General features: G+C 33.9%; 1 protein-coding gene across 4 annotated transcripts in view; it reads left to right on the forward strand.

The window, feature by feature from the left end:
- ARID4A (AT-rich interaction domain 4A) overlaps positions 1-16,532 on the forward strand; it is a 61,984-nt gene that overhangs the window by 7,945 nt on the left and 37,507 nt on the right. For 3 of the 4 annotated variants that reach the window (XM_036241966.1, XM_036241973.1, XM_036241959.1), the window contains 6 exons: positions 4,913-4,992; positions 5,085-5,179; positions 6,462-6,594; positions 11,403-11,482; positions 12,667-12,743; positions 13,146-13,312. In XM_036241966.1, coding sequence (XP_036097859.1) covers positions 4,913-4,992; positions 5,085-5,179; positions 6,462-6,594; positions 11,403-11,482; positions 12,667-12,743; positions 13,146-13,312 — 632 coding nt within the window. Of the gene's footprint in view, positions 1-2,755; positions 3,051-4,912; positions 4,993-5,084; positions 5,180-6,461; positions 6,595-11,402; positions 11,483-12,666; positions 12,744-13,145; positions 13,313-16,532 lie in introns of those variants that run through there. The other variant, XM_036241978.1, reaches the window with a different exon arrangement.

Here is a 16,532-nt window from a genome sequence, read left to right on the forward strand (position 1 = left end):
TATGAAAATGACACATTGATTTGAAAAATAAGGAACATGTAAAGGAAAAAAATTGCCATTAAATTTAATGATCAAGCCCTGGCCGGTTTGGCTCAGCGGTTGGAGCATTGGCCCAGGGACCAGAGAGTCCTGAGTTTGGTTCCCGCTAAGGGCACATGCCTCATTTGCGGTTTATCCCCGGCCCTGGTTGGGGTTGTGTGGGTGGCAGCCGCTCGATGTGTCTCTCTTTCTCTCTCTCTTCCCCTCTCTCTCCTTCCTACTCTATCTGAAGATAAATGCCAAAAAAAGTGACCTCAGGTGAGGATTAAATAAATAAATTTTAAAAAATCTTTAAAAAAAAATTTAGTGATCTACATATAAAATGTACACATACATTATATATTAAGTTTAACACTAAAATCTATTTGATCATTTATATATTTTTGTGACAAATTATTTTTTAAGGTTCTTAATTTTTTCCTACCTTGTAGTTACTGTGCTGCATATCAGTTGTATCAGATCTCATGGAATATCTAGTTTAGATTAAACTGGTGAACGCACTGACATTTTTTTTGTAATGTTCTATAGGCTTATAAGGCTTTTAATTTTGTTAGAGCCTCTTTTGACACATGTTGTTATAACCAAATACTTTCAAAACTAGGTGGTTATTTTACTGACTAGAAAATCATTAAGAAAAAAACTTGCTAAACAGCAAAGAAGTATGTTCAATCCTGTTGGATAAGTTATAACCCATTGTTTAAATGGCCTTCCATGAGACATAGAATTTCCATATTTTGTTAATATAATTAAACATTTGAATTTTAATTTCTAAAGTTTCCAGGTTCCTGAAGTTTTTTACCTTAGCTGCTGAGGGACTCAACAAATGATTTTATGATTAACAAAACTATTGGTTTTACCTAGGGTATGCATATATTCTTTAATTTTAAAGTTTTTACTCCATCATGTGAAATATTTTGTTAACCATAACTGTGATACACAGACATAATAATAATACTTATTTTTCCAAAGTCAGAATTCTTGACTTCATTCCATGTTTGTTTTTTGCCTCTGCTTCATACCTATCTATTATGTGTTTTGATCCCCCTTAACTAAATGTAGCTCAGTGATTAACTTTCTGATTCTCAATTTCTTTATCTATAAAAAGGAAGATAGTGATTCCTATTTTGCAGAGGCTGCTGTGACGATCATGATATGGTAGACACTTAAGTGATAGCTAATTATATAGTGGGTAAATTAAGTTAATTTACTGTTATTATCTTACTGTCCTCCAGCATCTAACAGTGTTATGATAACAAGTAGATCTTTTGTTTTTAGTAGTTAGATTAGATCCTTGTTGCTTTTGTTTTTTGAATTCTGGCAGTTTAGCATTAGGCTTTGTATATTTATATTTTGCCTAGTGTGATTAAAGGGCTTTATCATTTTTCTCAAATTAGGTTTTAATATTTATATGCAATATAATAACAGAGATACTTTGTTACACCTATTAAATAATCTATTTAAATGCCATTTTTGGCAAGTGTAAGACATTTTATAGAATTACTGAATCTTAATACCCTTATGTTTTTTTCTCTTGGCATGCTGTAGTATACATCTTCAACTACAAGAAGCTAAATTTATTATATGCACCAGTTAATTATTTCACTTTTATCGAAGCGACAGAGTCACTCTTCAGTGCCTACAAATTTGTGTTCTTTTATTTATTTATTCTTATCCTCACCTGAGGATATTTTTCTATTTATCATCAGATAGAGAGGAATGGAGATTGAGGGAGGGAGAGAAACAGAGATAGAGAGAAACATCAAGGTGAGAGGGACACATAGACTGGTTGCCTCCCGCAGGATCCGGACCAGGGCTGGGGACGAACTGCAACCCAGGTATGTGCCCTTGACCGGAATTAAACCCGAGACTCGTTGGTCTGTGGGCCAACGCTCTAACTGCTGAGCCAGCCCGGCCAGGGCAAATCTGTGTTCTTTTAAATGATACTTGGAAGTTATAGAAAAAACTTCTTAAAGATGGAACTGATGATTTTGATAATCAGGGATGTCATGATTAATAAGTCCACTATGCTGTTGGGTTTCTATTTGCCTTTCAGAAAGTCTTGAGAAGTTACATGGCTTAACAAACTTGTATAAAGTACTCAAATACACAGTTTTGCATAGTTTTATGAAGTGGAGAAGGTTCTTATGTAAAGTTGTAAAATTATTTGCATCACAATCCACTTTTGAGAAATTCTTTTGGTTCTTACGTTATTTCTATTCATGGTAAAATATGATGAGTAAAATGAATTTTTTCCTTCAAAAATCTGGTTGATTTCATAGTAATTATTTTTAAAAACAAGAACTAATTATATTACATTGTTGAAATTTCTCATAAAAACATTTTGATTTGGGCTGCCATTGATTAATGATTAAAAAAACCTGTGGGAAAAATATTGTTGCCTAAATTTGATATTTATTAATTAATCTCACAATGTTACTCTCCTTACTCACAACTCCACTTAAATGTGAAGTATATGAGTATGTATGTGTGAGCCCAGTGTCACCATCTTTGTATTGTAGGCATTAAAGGAAATTGGAACTTTTAAGGTTTTAGTCTTTAGTATACTTATGGACTTGAACACTAATGTGAAGAATTACTTTAAGTTTGGTATGCTTTTGTGATTTGAACTTTACAAAAAACAGTGGTTTATTTATTAGACTCGATACTGTATGAATCATAATTTTGATACAAATGTTTAGAACACTGTTGATCAAGTATAGATTAGAGATGTACTGATTGTTGAAGGGTGTTGTTTTATCCTGTCATTGTGTCTTTCTGCAGGTAGTCATTAATTTCTGCATCATTGACAGTATATAAAACAGCTGCTTATGTGGGATCATTATGGTTCTTTGAATGTGTGCTTCAGGAGCTTTTAATTGTCTCTGCATTGTCTCCTGTATGTAAGAGAATCTAAGCTAGATGTCTTTAGTCTAAGAAAAAGAACTGACTGAGGTAGATAAATATTGACGAAGTCGAGTGCTCTTACATAATTAAGTTTCTGGCATGAAAAAGTAAGTTTATGATTTGAAGGCAAAGTACTAATAAAACTTTTAAACTTTTAAACTTTTAAAACTTTTAATTTCTTTTAAAAAGAAATGCAGGGTTGGCCCCGGCTGGGTAGCTCAGTTGGTTAGAGCATCATTCTGATACGCCAAGGTTGCAGGTTCGATCCCTGGTTAGGGCACATACAAGAATCAACCAATGAACTCATAAATAAGTGGGACAATATATCAGTGTTTTTGTCTCTCCCTCTCTCTCTCAAATAAATTTTTTAAAAATTCAAAAATGCAAAATTGTAACTATATAGATAATAAAGTAAAATATCTAAGATATTATTAAATCAAGGTAATGTAAAATATTCTTTTGTTAACTCTAACCTATTCTGTTAGAATGGAAAAATATAACCAGAAATATGAAAAGCAGGATTAAATCTTAAAAATAATCATTTTAGTATATATATGTTTTCCTATATATATGTTATTTTCATAAAATATACAAACATTTGTTGATATTCTGCATTTTGAGTCTGAGTTAAGGATTCCATATTACATTTTATTTCTTCATAATGCTGGACAATCAGGTATCTTCTGAGAACATTTTCTGTTCTAAAGAAAATTTTTTTTTCTTTATTGATTTTAGAGAGAGGGGAAGTGTGAGAGAGAGAGAGCTAGAAACATCAATGTGAGAGAACATTGATTGGCTGCCTCCTGCATGCCCACTGGGAATTAGGCCCACAACCTGGGCATGTGTCCTGGCCGGGAATCGAACCGGTGACCTCTTGGTGCACAGGTCAACGCTTAGCCACTGAGCCACACCGGCCAGACAGAACATTTTCTTTTTCATAAGCTTTGTAAATTTTAGATGTTAAAATCAGAGTACATTTCTACCACATTAAACCTATAAAGTTATCATAATAATGTAGCTAGTTACATAGTAAACATTAGTTGTTTTTAAATTCCTTACCCCCATTTCTTTGAAATATTTGAACATGGTTTTCAAGTACTATGATTAAAAAAAAAAATTGTAGTAGAAGTAAAAACTTTCAAGAAAACTTTTTAAAATTTTTTTTAAATTTCATTTTTCTGGTGTTTTCCTCATTTCAACCTTTACGTGTAAACTTCTTATATCCTCTTCTACCAAAAGAAAAAGTTGAATCTTATGACTTTAAGTAGATTATCATACAAATAACTAGAAGCAGTAGAATAATCCAACATCATTATCAGAAGTCGGTTTCTTCAAGTTAGAGTTAGAGATACTCCATTGATAACTTGAGGAAAAAAACCTATAACACTTCTTTTTTATAAACAAGGTTTTTGCTCATTTTTCTTGGAGTCAAGGTAATTTAATATCTATGTTTTGACTATGCTGTTAATGGTTTAAGAAGCTGACTGGAGATACTTAAGCAGTGGGGGGCAGCCACTGCACCTGTTTGGTATCTATAGAATGAAAAAGGTGCTGTGTACATATTTATTTATTTTTTTAGTTTTTAATTTTTTTCCTCACCCCAGGACATTTTTGCATAGAGCAAGAAGGAGAGAGAGAGAGAGAGAGAGAAAGAAAGAGAAACATCGATGTGAGAGAGACACATCGACTGGTTGCAACCCACATGACCCCAACCGGGGTGGGGACAAACTGCAGCCGAGGTACGTGCCCTTAGTGGGAACTGAACCCGGGCCTCTCTGGTCCGCGGGCCAATGCTCTAACCGCTGAGCCAAACCGGCCAGGGTCTGTTACATTTTTTAAAGTTTTGAAAAATAACTAACAAATAATGGTTTTTACAAATATCAATCCTGAGATAAATAGCAATAACAGCATTCTGTGCAGTTAAATGTTTATTTTTGGGCATAAATTTTCTCTCTTTCGCTTATTGTAGTGTTTGATGATGGTGACGAGAGAACATTGAGACGCACCTCACTTTGCCTAAAAGGAGAGAGACATTTTGCTGAGAGTGAGGTAAGGTGACCTGGGCTTTTTGGGTTGAACAAAGGCTACTCATGTAGAGCAAGATGTGATTTAATTTTTAATTTGTCTTGTTTCTTATCCAGACCCTTGACCAGCTTCCATTAACAAATCCAGAGCATTTTGGAACTCCAGTAATTGCAAAGAAGACAAACAGAGGAAGGAGGTCCTCTCTTCCTATGTGAGTGTTACCATATACAGTAGCATTACAGTAATTATTATAACAGTAAACAAATGACTTTTCTAGGATAGCTGAATTTGTTTTCCATAGCATCTCGTATTAGACATTTTACCCTGAGCTGACCTTGTTCTTAATTTTTCCTGTTACTTTGTTTAATAATACCACAACTTTCTCAAAGAGGTTATTTTTGTTTTGAGTTACTTTGCCAGACTCTATAATTGATACAATGATTTTCCTATTTTAAGTGAGTGTATATATATATATATATTTTTTAATCTTTACTTCAAAAACATTTCAAACTTAAAATTTTAAAGAATATTACAATAAACTTTCATATACTCATCATCTAGATTCACAAATTGTTAACATTTTGGCACATCTGCATTATCATTCCCTCTCTTTATAGATACATATGACAAGTTTTTTATTAAAAAAAAAAATAAGAATTTTAATTGGCTGAACCATTTAAGAGGAAATTGCAAGCATCATGACCTTTTACCCCTAAATACTTTACCTAGGACAGAACAAGGACATTTTCTTATATAACCAAAGTGTGATTATCAAATTCAGGAACTTTAACAGTAATAGAATGCTACTACCTACTAATATGTATTCCATATTTAAAATTTTGCTAGTTGCCCAATAATAGCCTTTATAGCATCTCCTGATTCCAGGATGCAATCCAAGATCATGCATTGCATTCAGTTAATATGGATCTTAAGTCTCCTTTAATTTGGCAAAGTTCCTCAGCCTTTTTTTTTTTTTTTTTGTCTTTTCATGCCATGGACATTTTTGAAAACTACAGGCCAGTTCTGTAAACTGTTCCTTGCTATGGGTTTGTCTGATTGTGTGGTTATCCAGATAGGGTATCTAAATAAACCCTTAGAATTATTGAGATCTTTTCATAACCTGTTAGAAAATTAGAATTATATTATCTGGCATACATAACAAGTAGAAGGGCAGTCTTTTTAAAAAATGACTTGGCACAGTAAGTACTTCAAGGTGACATAATTAGGCTTTTCTGTCCCAGTGAGTGGTTGGCAGAAGAGCCTAAACCCATGTCCGCATTGATCTGGTGAAGTAGACTCAGAGTTACCATGGACAGTGCAGGACTGCTTCTTTGGGGCTAGAAAGTATACAGCTCTTCAATTACAATAAGAATGAAAAGGCTATTGTGGGGTTATCCAGATTAGAAATCGAATTGTATATGTTAAATTCACACAACTGACTGTATCAAAAATGGTTTCTGTTAAGATCATGATAAAGTTACTCTGACTTTTAGTACTGAAGATGAAAAGGAAGAAGAAAGTAGTGAAGAGGAAGATGAAGATAAGCGACGTCTCAATGATGAATTACTAGGAAAAGTTGTAAGTGTGGTATCTACTTCTGAGAAGACTGAATGGTATCCTGCTTTGGTAAGTAAGGTTTCTTTCCAAAGTTAATCGACCATTTAATATATTTGTTTCATATGGATTAAAAAAATTTTTTCTATTGATCTTAATGAGAGAGAGAGAGAGAAACATCGATCAGCTGCCTTCCGCATGAGCCCCAACGGGGGATCAAACATGCAACCCAGATATGTTCCCTGACTCAAAATTTAACCCGCCACCTTTTTGATGCACCAGCCAATGCTCCAACCAACTGGTCATAGCTCACATGGATTTTTAAAAAGCATTTAAAATATTTTGAAAGTATTACACAAATGTAATTTGGACTTTATTGCAAAATTGAACAATCATGCTCAGGTCCCACATACCTCACTGTCTTCTTTTGTTATTTCCTTTTTTTAATTCTCTGTAATATCATTTATTGGGATCTTTCCATTTTTCCTTTAAAATGTATTAGTGGTGCCCGGCCGGTGTGTCTTAGTGGTTGAGCATCGACCCATGCACCAAGAGGTCACCAGTTTGATTCCTGGTCAGGGCACATACCCAGGTTGTGGGCCAAATCCCCAGTGGGAGGCATGCAGGAGGTGTCCAATTGATGTTCTCTCTCTCTAAAATTAATAAAGAAAAAAAATAAAATTTATTGGTAGTTTTTTATTACTCTATTCCCATGACCACTTTATACCTGATCTAGTGTAACTACCTCCAAGTTCCCTTAACTTGGTTATTAAATTCTATTTTTTTAGTAAATTTAGACTGATTTTCCAGAAGTAACTTTTTTGGAGATTTAACTATGATAGTTCCATTCTTTAAAAAACACCTTCACTGACTCTGCCTAATGGATCAATTTGATTTTCTGAAATGAATATTTGAAGCTATCCCTAGCTCTTGGTTTGTTCCCATTTCCAGTATAAGTTCTTTACTCAGCTTCTTTCTTAACTGCTTCCTTTATAAGACACTTCACTCCTGCAAACCTTTACCCCTGCCTTAAACCATTAGTGTTTGCTGAGGTTCTGCAGTGAGTTCAGGTTTGTTTTAAGTTCCTTAGAAGACAGAGAAGGAGGAGACTTGTAACACATTCCCTCAGTCTGCTTACTCTACACATCTAAAGGAGATTAGATAGTAATTAAAAATTATATAGTAATTCTAAAAACTTTTGGTGCAGCCCAGGCCGGTTAGGCTCAGAGATTGGAGTGTCGACTTGAGAACCAAAGAGTTGCAAGTTCGATTCTGGTCAGGGGCACATTCCTTGGTGGTTGTTCATCCCCGGCCCTAGTCAGGGTTGTGCGGGAAGCAACCAGTTGCTGTGTCTTTCTCACATTGATGTTGCTCACTCATTCTCTCTCTCCCTCTCTATCTGAAGATAAATGGAAAAATATCCTCAGGTGAGGATTGAAAAACACAAAAACGTTTGGTGCAGACACTGGAGCAGGACAGGGAGTATTGGGGAAAGGAAAAGTACACTTAGTCTTTGGAAATGCATGTCTCAGTAGATAGGTTGGCAGAGAAAACTGATCTTTGTTTATTCAGGAAAGGATTGAGAACGGATGGGCAAGAGATTTATTTCATGAGAGGCGTCAATAATACTTGGTAATGCCTGTCTTCAGTTTGTCCTCTTCCTATTTTTCTCTTCTTAAATATCTCTTTTTTGTGTGTGGGTGTATGCCCCTAGTGGGAACTAAACCCAGGCCTCTCTGGTCCGCAGGCCGACGCGCCAACCACTGAGCAAAACTGGCCAGGGCTCTTTCCTTTTTTTTTTCCCCTATCTTTTTTTTTTTTTTTTAATCCTCACCTGAGGACAGTTTTTGCTTTCATAGAGTGAGAGGGAGGAAGAGAGAGAGAGAGAGAAACATCAGTGTGAGAGAGACACATTGAGTGGTCGCCACCCACACAACCCCAACTGGGGCTGGGGACAAACTGCAACCAAGGTACGTGCCCTTAGCGGGTACCGAACCCGGGTCTCTCCAGACCGTGAGCCAATGCTCCAACCGCTGAGCCAAACCGGCCAGGGCAGGGTTCTTCTTAAATATCTCTTAAGGTCCAGCTCAATTCCTACCCTTTCTGCAGTCTCCCCTAACTACTCTAACATAAATATACCCTTCTTCTGAGTTTTGATATCACTCATATCTTAGTAATAGTTCTGGCACAAAAATGTGTCCCAAATTAGAATCCTTTGAAGAACTGAGGTCATTTTTTAGGGTTCTTTGTGCATGTAATTACATCACTCAATTCCTATATAATAGATTTACTTTACATAGGAAAAGTCTGAAAATCCGTTGAACCATGCACTGTACAGGTGGATAAGTAAATGGGTTTGGATTCAGAATATTCAGGTCATAATTTGCTAAGAAATTAAAAAAAAATTGTTCACTCAACAGATTTGTCATTTGTCGGGTAATGTAAAAAATAAAAAATGAGCAAGACAGTCTACATTTGATGATTTTATAATCTAATGCAGAGAATAATCAAAGTAACTAATACAAAATAGTGTATGTTTAATATTATGACTTCTTGTCTTGAAAGATTACATTTATTTAAAGGAAATCCAGAAAGCCTTCATGAAGCAGGTGCTTTTGAGCAGAGCCTTGAAGTATTTAAAGTTTAGTAAGCAGAACTTCGCTAGATGACTTACTTAGAGGAAACACGATAAGTAAAAGCAGAAAAAGAAGAGATTTGTTCATGGAACTGTTTGACCTGGGGATCCATTTTGGCTAAATATTAGATGTGAGTGGGGAAATAATAGAATATAAGATTGGGAAGATAGCCCTGGCCAACTGGCTCCATTGGTTGGAGCATCATCCTGTACACCAAAAGGTTTCAGGTTCAATTCCTGGTCAGAGCACATACCTAGGTTGCAGGTTCGATACTCAGTCTGGGTGTCTACGGGATCCATGTTTTTCTCTCACATTGATGTTCTCTGCTCCCCCACCCCCCTTTCCTCTTTCTCTGAAAACAAAAACATATCCTTGGGTGAGGATTAAATTAAAAAAACAGATTAGGAGGATAATTTGGATATAGGGCAGAAGAGTCTTTAAAAATTCATCTAAGGAATCTGAATATAATTCTGCATAGAATTTGGCAAAAGAGTGACATTATTTGAGTTGCATGTGTGGAATGTTAATGAGGCAGTGGTACGTTTGGTGGATTGTTGTTGGAAAGACTGGAGGTTGCAGGAATCAATTTGGAAGCCTTTAGAATGGTTCACAGGTGAGGTAATTAAGCTTTGGACTGTGCCTACTCATGCTTTAAGAGTTACTTTAAGCCTTTGCTGCCACACCTTTTCCTTCTCAGGTTGGGTTGAATCTTTCTCTTACATGTTTTCATATTATCCTGAGCCTAGTGGTATCACTGTACTTACCCTCGTCCTTTTTCTGTATCTTTTTGTATTCTTTCATCACACTGTTAGCTCCTTGAGGGCAGACACAAATATCATTGTTGTTATTATTATTTTAAATATTTACCTCTCTTCTGTCTTTTTTAAAAATATGTTTCTATTGATTTTTTTTAGAAGGGGAGAGAGAGAGAGAGAGAGAAACATCAATGTGAGAGAAACATTGGTCGATTGCCTCCTGTTCTCGCCCTGACCAGGAATTGAATGAGTGACCTTTTGGTGCATGGGATGACACTCAACTAACTGAGCCACACCAGCCAGGGCACAAATATATTATTAGTCTAATAATTACCAGCACCTAACAAACATTGATTTTCATCTGATGTTAAGGCAGCTGATATGACTGTCAAGAATTTGTAATCATCTGGATATATACTGTTCAATATGTTAGTCATGAGCCCTATGTGGCTATTAAAGTTTAAATGTAACAATTAAAATTAAATAGAATTCAAAATTTAATCTCTAAGTTGCACTAGCCACATTTCAATTGCTCAGCCTCATGTGGCTCATTGCTACTGTATTGGTCAATGCAGATATAGAAGATTTTCATCATTGAACAAAGTTTTGTGGATGCTGCTAGATTGTAGCAGAAGGGCTAGTGTTGGGGATAAAATGAGCAGATACATTTCAGCAATTTGTTGGTAGAGTTTAATATTTTTTTTAATTGTTTTTCCTTTATTGATTTTAGAGAGAGAGGAAGGGAGAAGGAGAGAGAGAGATAGAAACATTGATGAGAGAGAACATCGACTGGCTGCCTCCTGCATGTCCCACCCTGGGGATCAGGCCCACAATGTGGGCATGTGTTCTCACCAGGAATCTAACTGGCGACCTCTTGGTGCATGGGTTGATGCTCAACCACTGAGCTACACCGGTCGGACGAGTTTAATATTTTTAAAGTATTAAATTCTGTAAACAGTATACAGAGACTAGTTGTTTACTAATGTTAGGACATTTGTTCTTTTTTAAAGTTAAGAATTTAAAAAGTTATTTATTCAGATTTTTTAAAAAAATTACTAAAAATTGTACATACCCTGGTAACAAAGGGAACTTAGGTGTTTATTTCAAAATAGATCCTGATTCAAGTATATTTTTAAAAATTATAATGTGCTAAATTTTCATCATAGATCATACATTTTACTTTGGGTCAATAACTGGATTATTATTTGGCTTAGAGGAAGTCTTAATATTTTTAAAGTGGTAGTCACATTGTAATTTATATTTCACTAATTATTCATTTTATAATCTAATGAATGGATAAATAAAATATCTAGAAAGCTAATATACTTAAGAAAAATTATAAGGCTATCTTTTATAACTAATTCATTAATAATGGAAGGTATTGATACTGAAGCTATTTCTTATATAATCCACTTGAGAATATATTCTTTTTTTGAGCAAGGATAATAGGAATCAATGTGTTTTTTTTTTTATTTTTTTTACTTTTTAGGTAATATCTCCCAGTTGTAATGATGACATCACCGTGAAAAAAGACCAGTGTTTAGTTCGATCATTTATCGATTCTAAATTGTGAGTAATGCTTCATAGTATTACATTGGGAGAAAAAAAAAAATTGAATCACAGTTATAGTATCTTCCCAGATCCTAGACTTTATTTTTAAAAGTTTAATCACTTGCCCTGGCCGGTTTGGCTCAGCGGTTAGAGCGTCAGCTTGCGGTCCAGAAAGTACCGGGTTCGGTTCCCGCTGGGGGCACGTGCCTCAGTTGCAGTTTGTCCCCGGCTCCGGTTGGGGTCGTGTGAGTGACAACCACTCGATGTGTCTCTCTCACATCGATGTTTCTCTCTCTCTCTCTCTCTCTCTCCTCTCTCCCTCCCACTCTATCTGAGCAAAAAATGGAGAAATGTCCTTGGGTAAAGATAAAACAAAAAGTTTAATCACTTTATGAACTGAGTTGTTGCTTAATATATTTTGACTTTTCATAATGTAGGTTATTTTTTTATTGAAAAATGATTAAAATTAAACAATAGTGTGTGAGACTAATAGTAAAGAATTTGAAATAAAGCATGATACTGATTTTCTCTTTAATTGTAAAAATTCTATATATGTATCATATTTACTATTACATATTATGAACTATGAAATTTCTTTTAATAAAATTTGTATTACCAGAATAATTATTTTGACCTTTTTCTGATTAAGTCAGATTTTTAGAACCTCAACTTTGCTTCCAGAAAAAGATGTAAAATTTAAAAATATGTATGAATATATATATTTATATATATTTGAGTTGTAATCCTCTGAAAATTTTAGTGCCATAATATATTTTACAGTGATAAACATATTTTAGTATACTGCCTTCCTTTTTTTTTTTTTTTTTATACTAAACCACATAGTAAATTTAAGAAATATTAAAGATCAAAACAGACATTGCTGTCTTCTATAAGAAAAACATGCTGATATAAAACACTCCATACTGTGTGTAGGAGAGTTGCATAGATTGAAATACTACAAATGTGAGGCTCGTAAATATACTTTGAGTATGTGAATCATCAGAATTAAGACACCAACTTTGCCTATATTAGCTCCTACTCTTTATTAAGGATTAGGATATACATGATCTTTTTAAAACATTTTATGGGCAAAATAATTATGATTTTGAGGTTTATATATTTCTGTGTGTTAACATGGACTATTTAAGTGATGATTTTTATTTAATAATGTTTCCCTCCCTTTTATTCTTCTCCTTAATTAGTTACTCTATAGCAAGAAAGGATATCAAGGAAGTAGACATTCTCAATCTGCCTGAGTCTGAGCTCTCTGCTAAGCCAGGTAAAATAAAGATGAATCCATGCAGTATTTCATGATGTGACTATAAATGGCAAATACTGACTAAAGCAAGAATGACTATTCTCTGGTGCCATTTTAACTGTTCAGAGTTGATATCCACTCTTAGTTGATGGCTATTTTTTTTTAAGTCTAGAAAGACTATTTGATTTATAATTTTTAGATAAATCTATTTTTTCATGTTTTATTAAGATTTCTAACAGTATTTTTTAGAGTAATAATAAACATTAATGTGACTTTGTAACTTTTTAAGTATGTTCAGGTTTGCTGTATTGCTTTGTAAGTGACAGTTGAATTTGAATCCTGATCTTCTGACTGAATGTTATGTCTTTCTATTATTATGCTGCTGATTCCATAACAACTGCTGAAATACATTTTTAATCTTAGGGCTGCAGAAAGCAAGCATCTTCTTAAAAACTAGAGTTGTTCCTGATAATTGGAAAATGGATATAAGTGAAATCCTTGAGTCATCCAGCAGTGATGATGAAGATGGCCCAGCTGAAGAAAATGAGGAAGAGAAAGAAAAGGAGGCCAAAAAGGAAGAAGAAGAGGTGGTAGGTGAAGTTTTATGTTTGTAACATATAAAAACATTTTAAGATACTAAAGTAAAAATTATACCTTTGTATATTTTATCTCTGTTTAGAGTCTCTGTGTTATTTGTTTCTGTCTTTCTCTAGCTCAGCTTGATTTGGAAAGGGTTCTCGTTCTCTCTCTCTCTCTGCTTCTCTCTCTCTCTCTCTCTCTCTCTCTCTCTCTCTCTCTCTCTCTCAGCTTCTAGCTTAGTGGGTAAATCAGAACTAATTTTTAGCCGGTAAGAGGTTACAAAGAACTGATATTTCAGGTTAAGCGCAAACTTTTTTTTTAGTGTCTTTCCCAAACAACCAAGGAGAAAAGAAATAAACTTTTAGGTATATTACATGTGTTAACTCATTTAAATTTTTACCATGTGGAGTAATTGTATTATCCTACTTTAAAAGATGAGGAAAGGGAGGGTCATAAAGTTAAGTAACTTTCCCAAGATGGCACAGCTTAAATGTGGAGAACAAGGATTTGAACCCAGATCTGGTCTGTCTGAACTTTGAAAACATGACTTCTTTCAGACATTTCACAGTATCTCCAGGATACTGGGGTTAAAAAAATTCTTTCCAAACTGAAAGGATATTTCATTTGGCAGTTTGATAAATCATAGAAAAGATTTAGATTGTATTTTTTAAGTGCTGATAGTTTTCTTTGTAATATTAATATATCATTTAGAGTATATAATAGTAGGAAATCATTCGTGGAATTCCACATAATTACTTGCATGAATATTGTTTATTTATTCAGCAGTGGTTTGTCAAATGGGATAAATTGTCTAGTATATTTTTGGTTGTTATGAGGTAAAGGAGCTTGGGGGCAGACAAAGAAAATGAGTTTACTAAAAAAGAAGACCTATTTGAGCATAAAAAATATTTACTTAAAAAATGTAAAATGCTTGTTTCTGTTTTACAAATACAAATACGAATTTATGAAATAAAATGAGTATAATTGTATGTGATGAGGAGCATACAACATTTCTCTCCTTTTACTTCCTCTGCAGTATTTGGTTTTTTGCCCTCTGAAATCAGAATGGCGGTTCATACTTAGAGGCTGCCTACAGAGTTGCCATAGTAACGTGCTGTTGGTTTTAAGTGAGCATGCTCGGAAAGACAGGAAGGTTTAGCAGAGGCTTGGCAGGTTGCCAATGGAGGTTTGCCAGATGCTTTGAAATGGGCTGTCTTTCTTTTCCTTTCATGTAATGTCTGATTTTTATGTGGAAGAGAATGTAAGTACTGCTGTATAACCCTGCGGATGCTATGCCCTAAGAGAGAAAGCAAATATTTGCAAGTCAGACTGAAAAATGTTCAGACACTGTACTGATTAAGTAGAAGGGGAATCTAACCATACTGCATTTGAAAGAAAATGCAGCATATAGGTAAGATTTTTTTTATATTTAGTTACCATTTTGATTGCCAAAAATTAGGTTAAATAGGAATTTTAGGTATTGGTGATGTGGCTGGTATGGTAGGACTCGTAACCAAGCGTAATTGTTTTTTGTAAAAGAGACAGTAGGAGTCTATTTTTAGAATATCAGAGGATGAAGCCTATTTTTCTGAAACATAAAATAGATTTTGAAATGAAAATGATGAGACAGTTTGGCAAAATTCAGGATTTAAAGTCTAAATATTAAATGTAAATTTTATATTTTATCTGTATTTATAGATTATGTTTTCTGAATAAATAGGCCACATTTTCAGGGTGTGAACTGTTGTAGTCTGGTTTTGCTTTTTTTTTCCAAATTAACATTAGTTTAGGATCTTATATTGCCAAATGCTGAAAAAAGATTAATCTATTTTTGCTAATACTTTTCATTGGTGTCCCTTTCAAAATGCATTTTCCCTACTCCCCCCCTCAAAAAAACCCTGAAATGTTAAACAAAGAGGGGGGGAAAAGATCTCTGTAGTGAGGTTGGAGAGGATGGCTATAAAATAGTAAATACTGTTCTTATTACAGCTATTAATTTTATAAAAATTATAATGTTTTATTCAAGCTGTAAGTAAACGCTAGTAAAAAGAATGAAGAGCAGAGGCAAGCTCTGTTACCTATTGTTTGCAGGTAATAAGTAAAGAAATTTTAAAAATAAGGACTTTTGTAAGGCTAGCATCTTATAATGTTATTTAAATTATAACCTGTAAAAATTAAATGAACCAGGTTGCTTTTCATGTACTTAAAAATAAAAGCAAAATTACAAAATGTAGGCACTGATTTTTATGATTATTTTAAATTATTTTTCAAATGATCAGTTTCATAACATACTTTATTGAATTCCTTGATAGAAACTAATTCCTCTTTTTCTCTGGCCATACAGGTAGATTTTCTTGAGTGAGATTTTGGTTGCTTTAGGAAAAAAAATTAACTGCATTTTATACTCTCAGATTTAAGATTTAGTTGCTGAATCATTCTAACTTGTCTTGAACAGTAATTTTAAAAAATTAATTAATATATTGATAAACTGAAAAGCAGGTAAATCTATATATAGCAAAGGAAAAATTGGTATGGTATATAATGCATTAAAATCTGATAAGTTAGGGCCTACCTGGCTTAGTCATTATAGGCCTTTACTACATAAGTGAGGCTAAGCTGTTGTATTACATTACAGATCATATTTTTCATGAAATGTAAATGTGCTATGCTTTTCATGAAGATTTAATGATACTTTACAATGGTCAAAAAGATCTTTTATGACATTCTGTAAACCACTATGTAAACCACTGTAACAGTAGTGTAGCCTCTCATTTGGTGTTTGTAAATTTTATGCAGTAGAATCATACAAGTGTTAGATACTTCAGCATTAATGGGCACTGGACATTGCTTTTATATTTGATGCTTTGAGTATCCTAAATATAGCCTTGATAGGAGATTTGATATTCCATAGATTTACCACGAAGAAGCATCTTTTTACTTAAAGTTATTTGAATTTCTAAGCATTGGTAATTTAGGATTCGAGTATAAAAAATATATTTCCAACTATTGCTGGGTGTGAAAAGACCTGGAAGTCTGACAGGAAGTAGATCCTATCTATCTTGATGGATTTAAATTTCAACTCACTGGTAAATGGAGAATATTTTTGTAGGTATTACTTAAATGTCTTTTGTTAAGAATATTTTATATTAGAATATATTACTGAACTTCCTTTTGAGCTTTGAAATTGGTTGAAAGTTCGTGTAAACATAAGTAATGATGTCAATTATTCAT

Source organism: Molossus molossus, unplaced genomic scaffold (genome assembly GCF_014108415.1).
Source record: "Molossus molossus isolate mMolMol1 unplaced genomic scaffold, mMolMol1.p scaffold_m16_p_1, whole genome shotgun sequence".
Taxonomy (NCBI): Eukaryota; Metazoa; Chordata; class Mammalia; order Chiroptera; family Molossidae; genus Molossus; species Molossus molossus.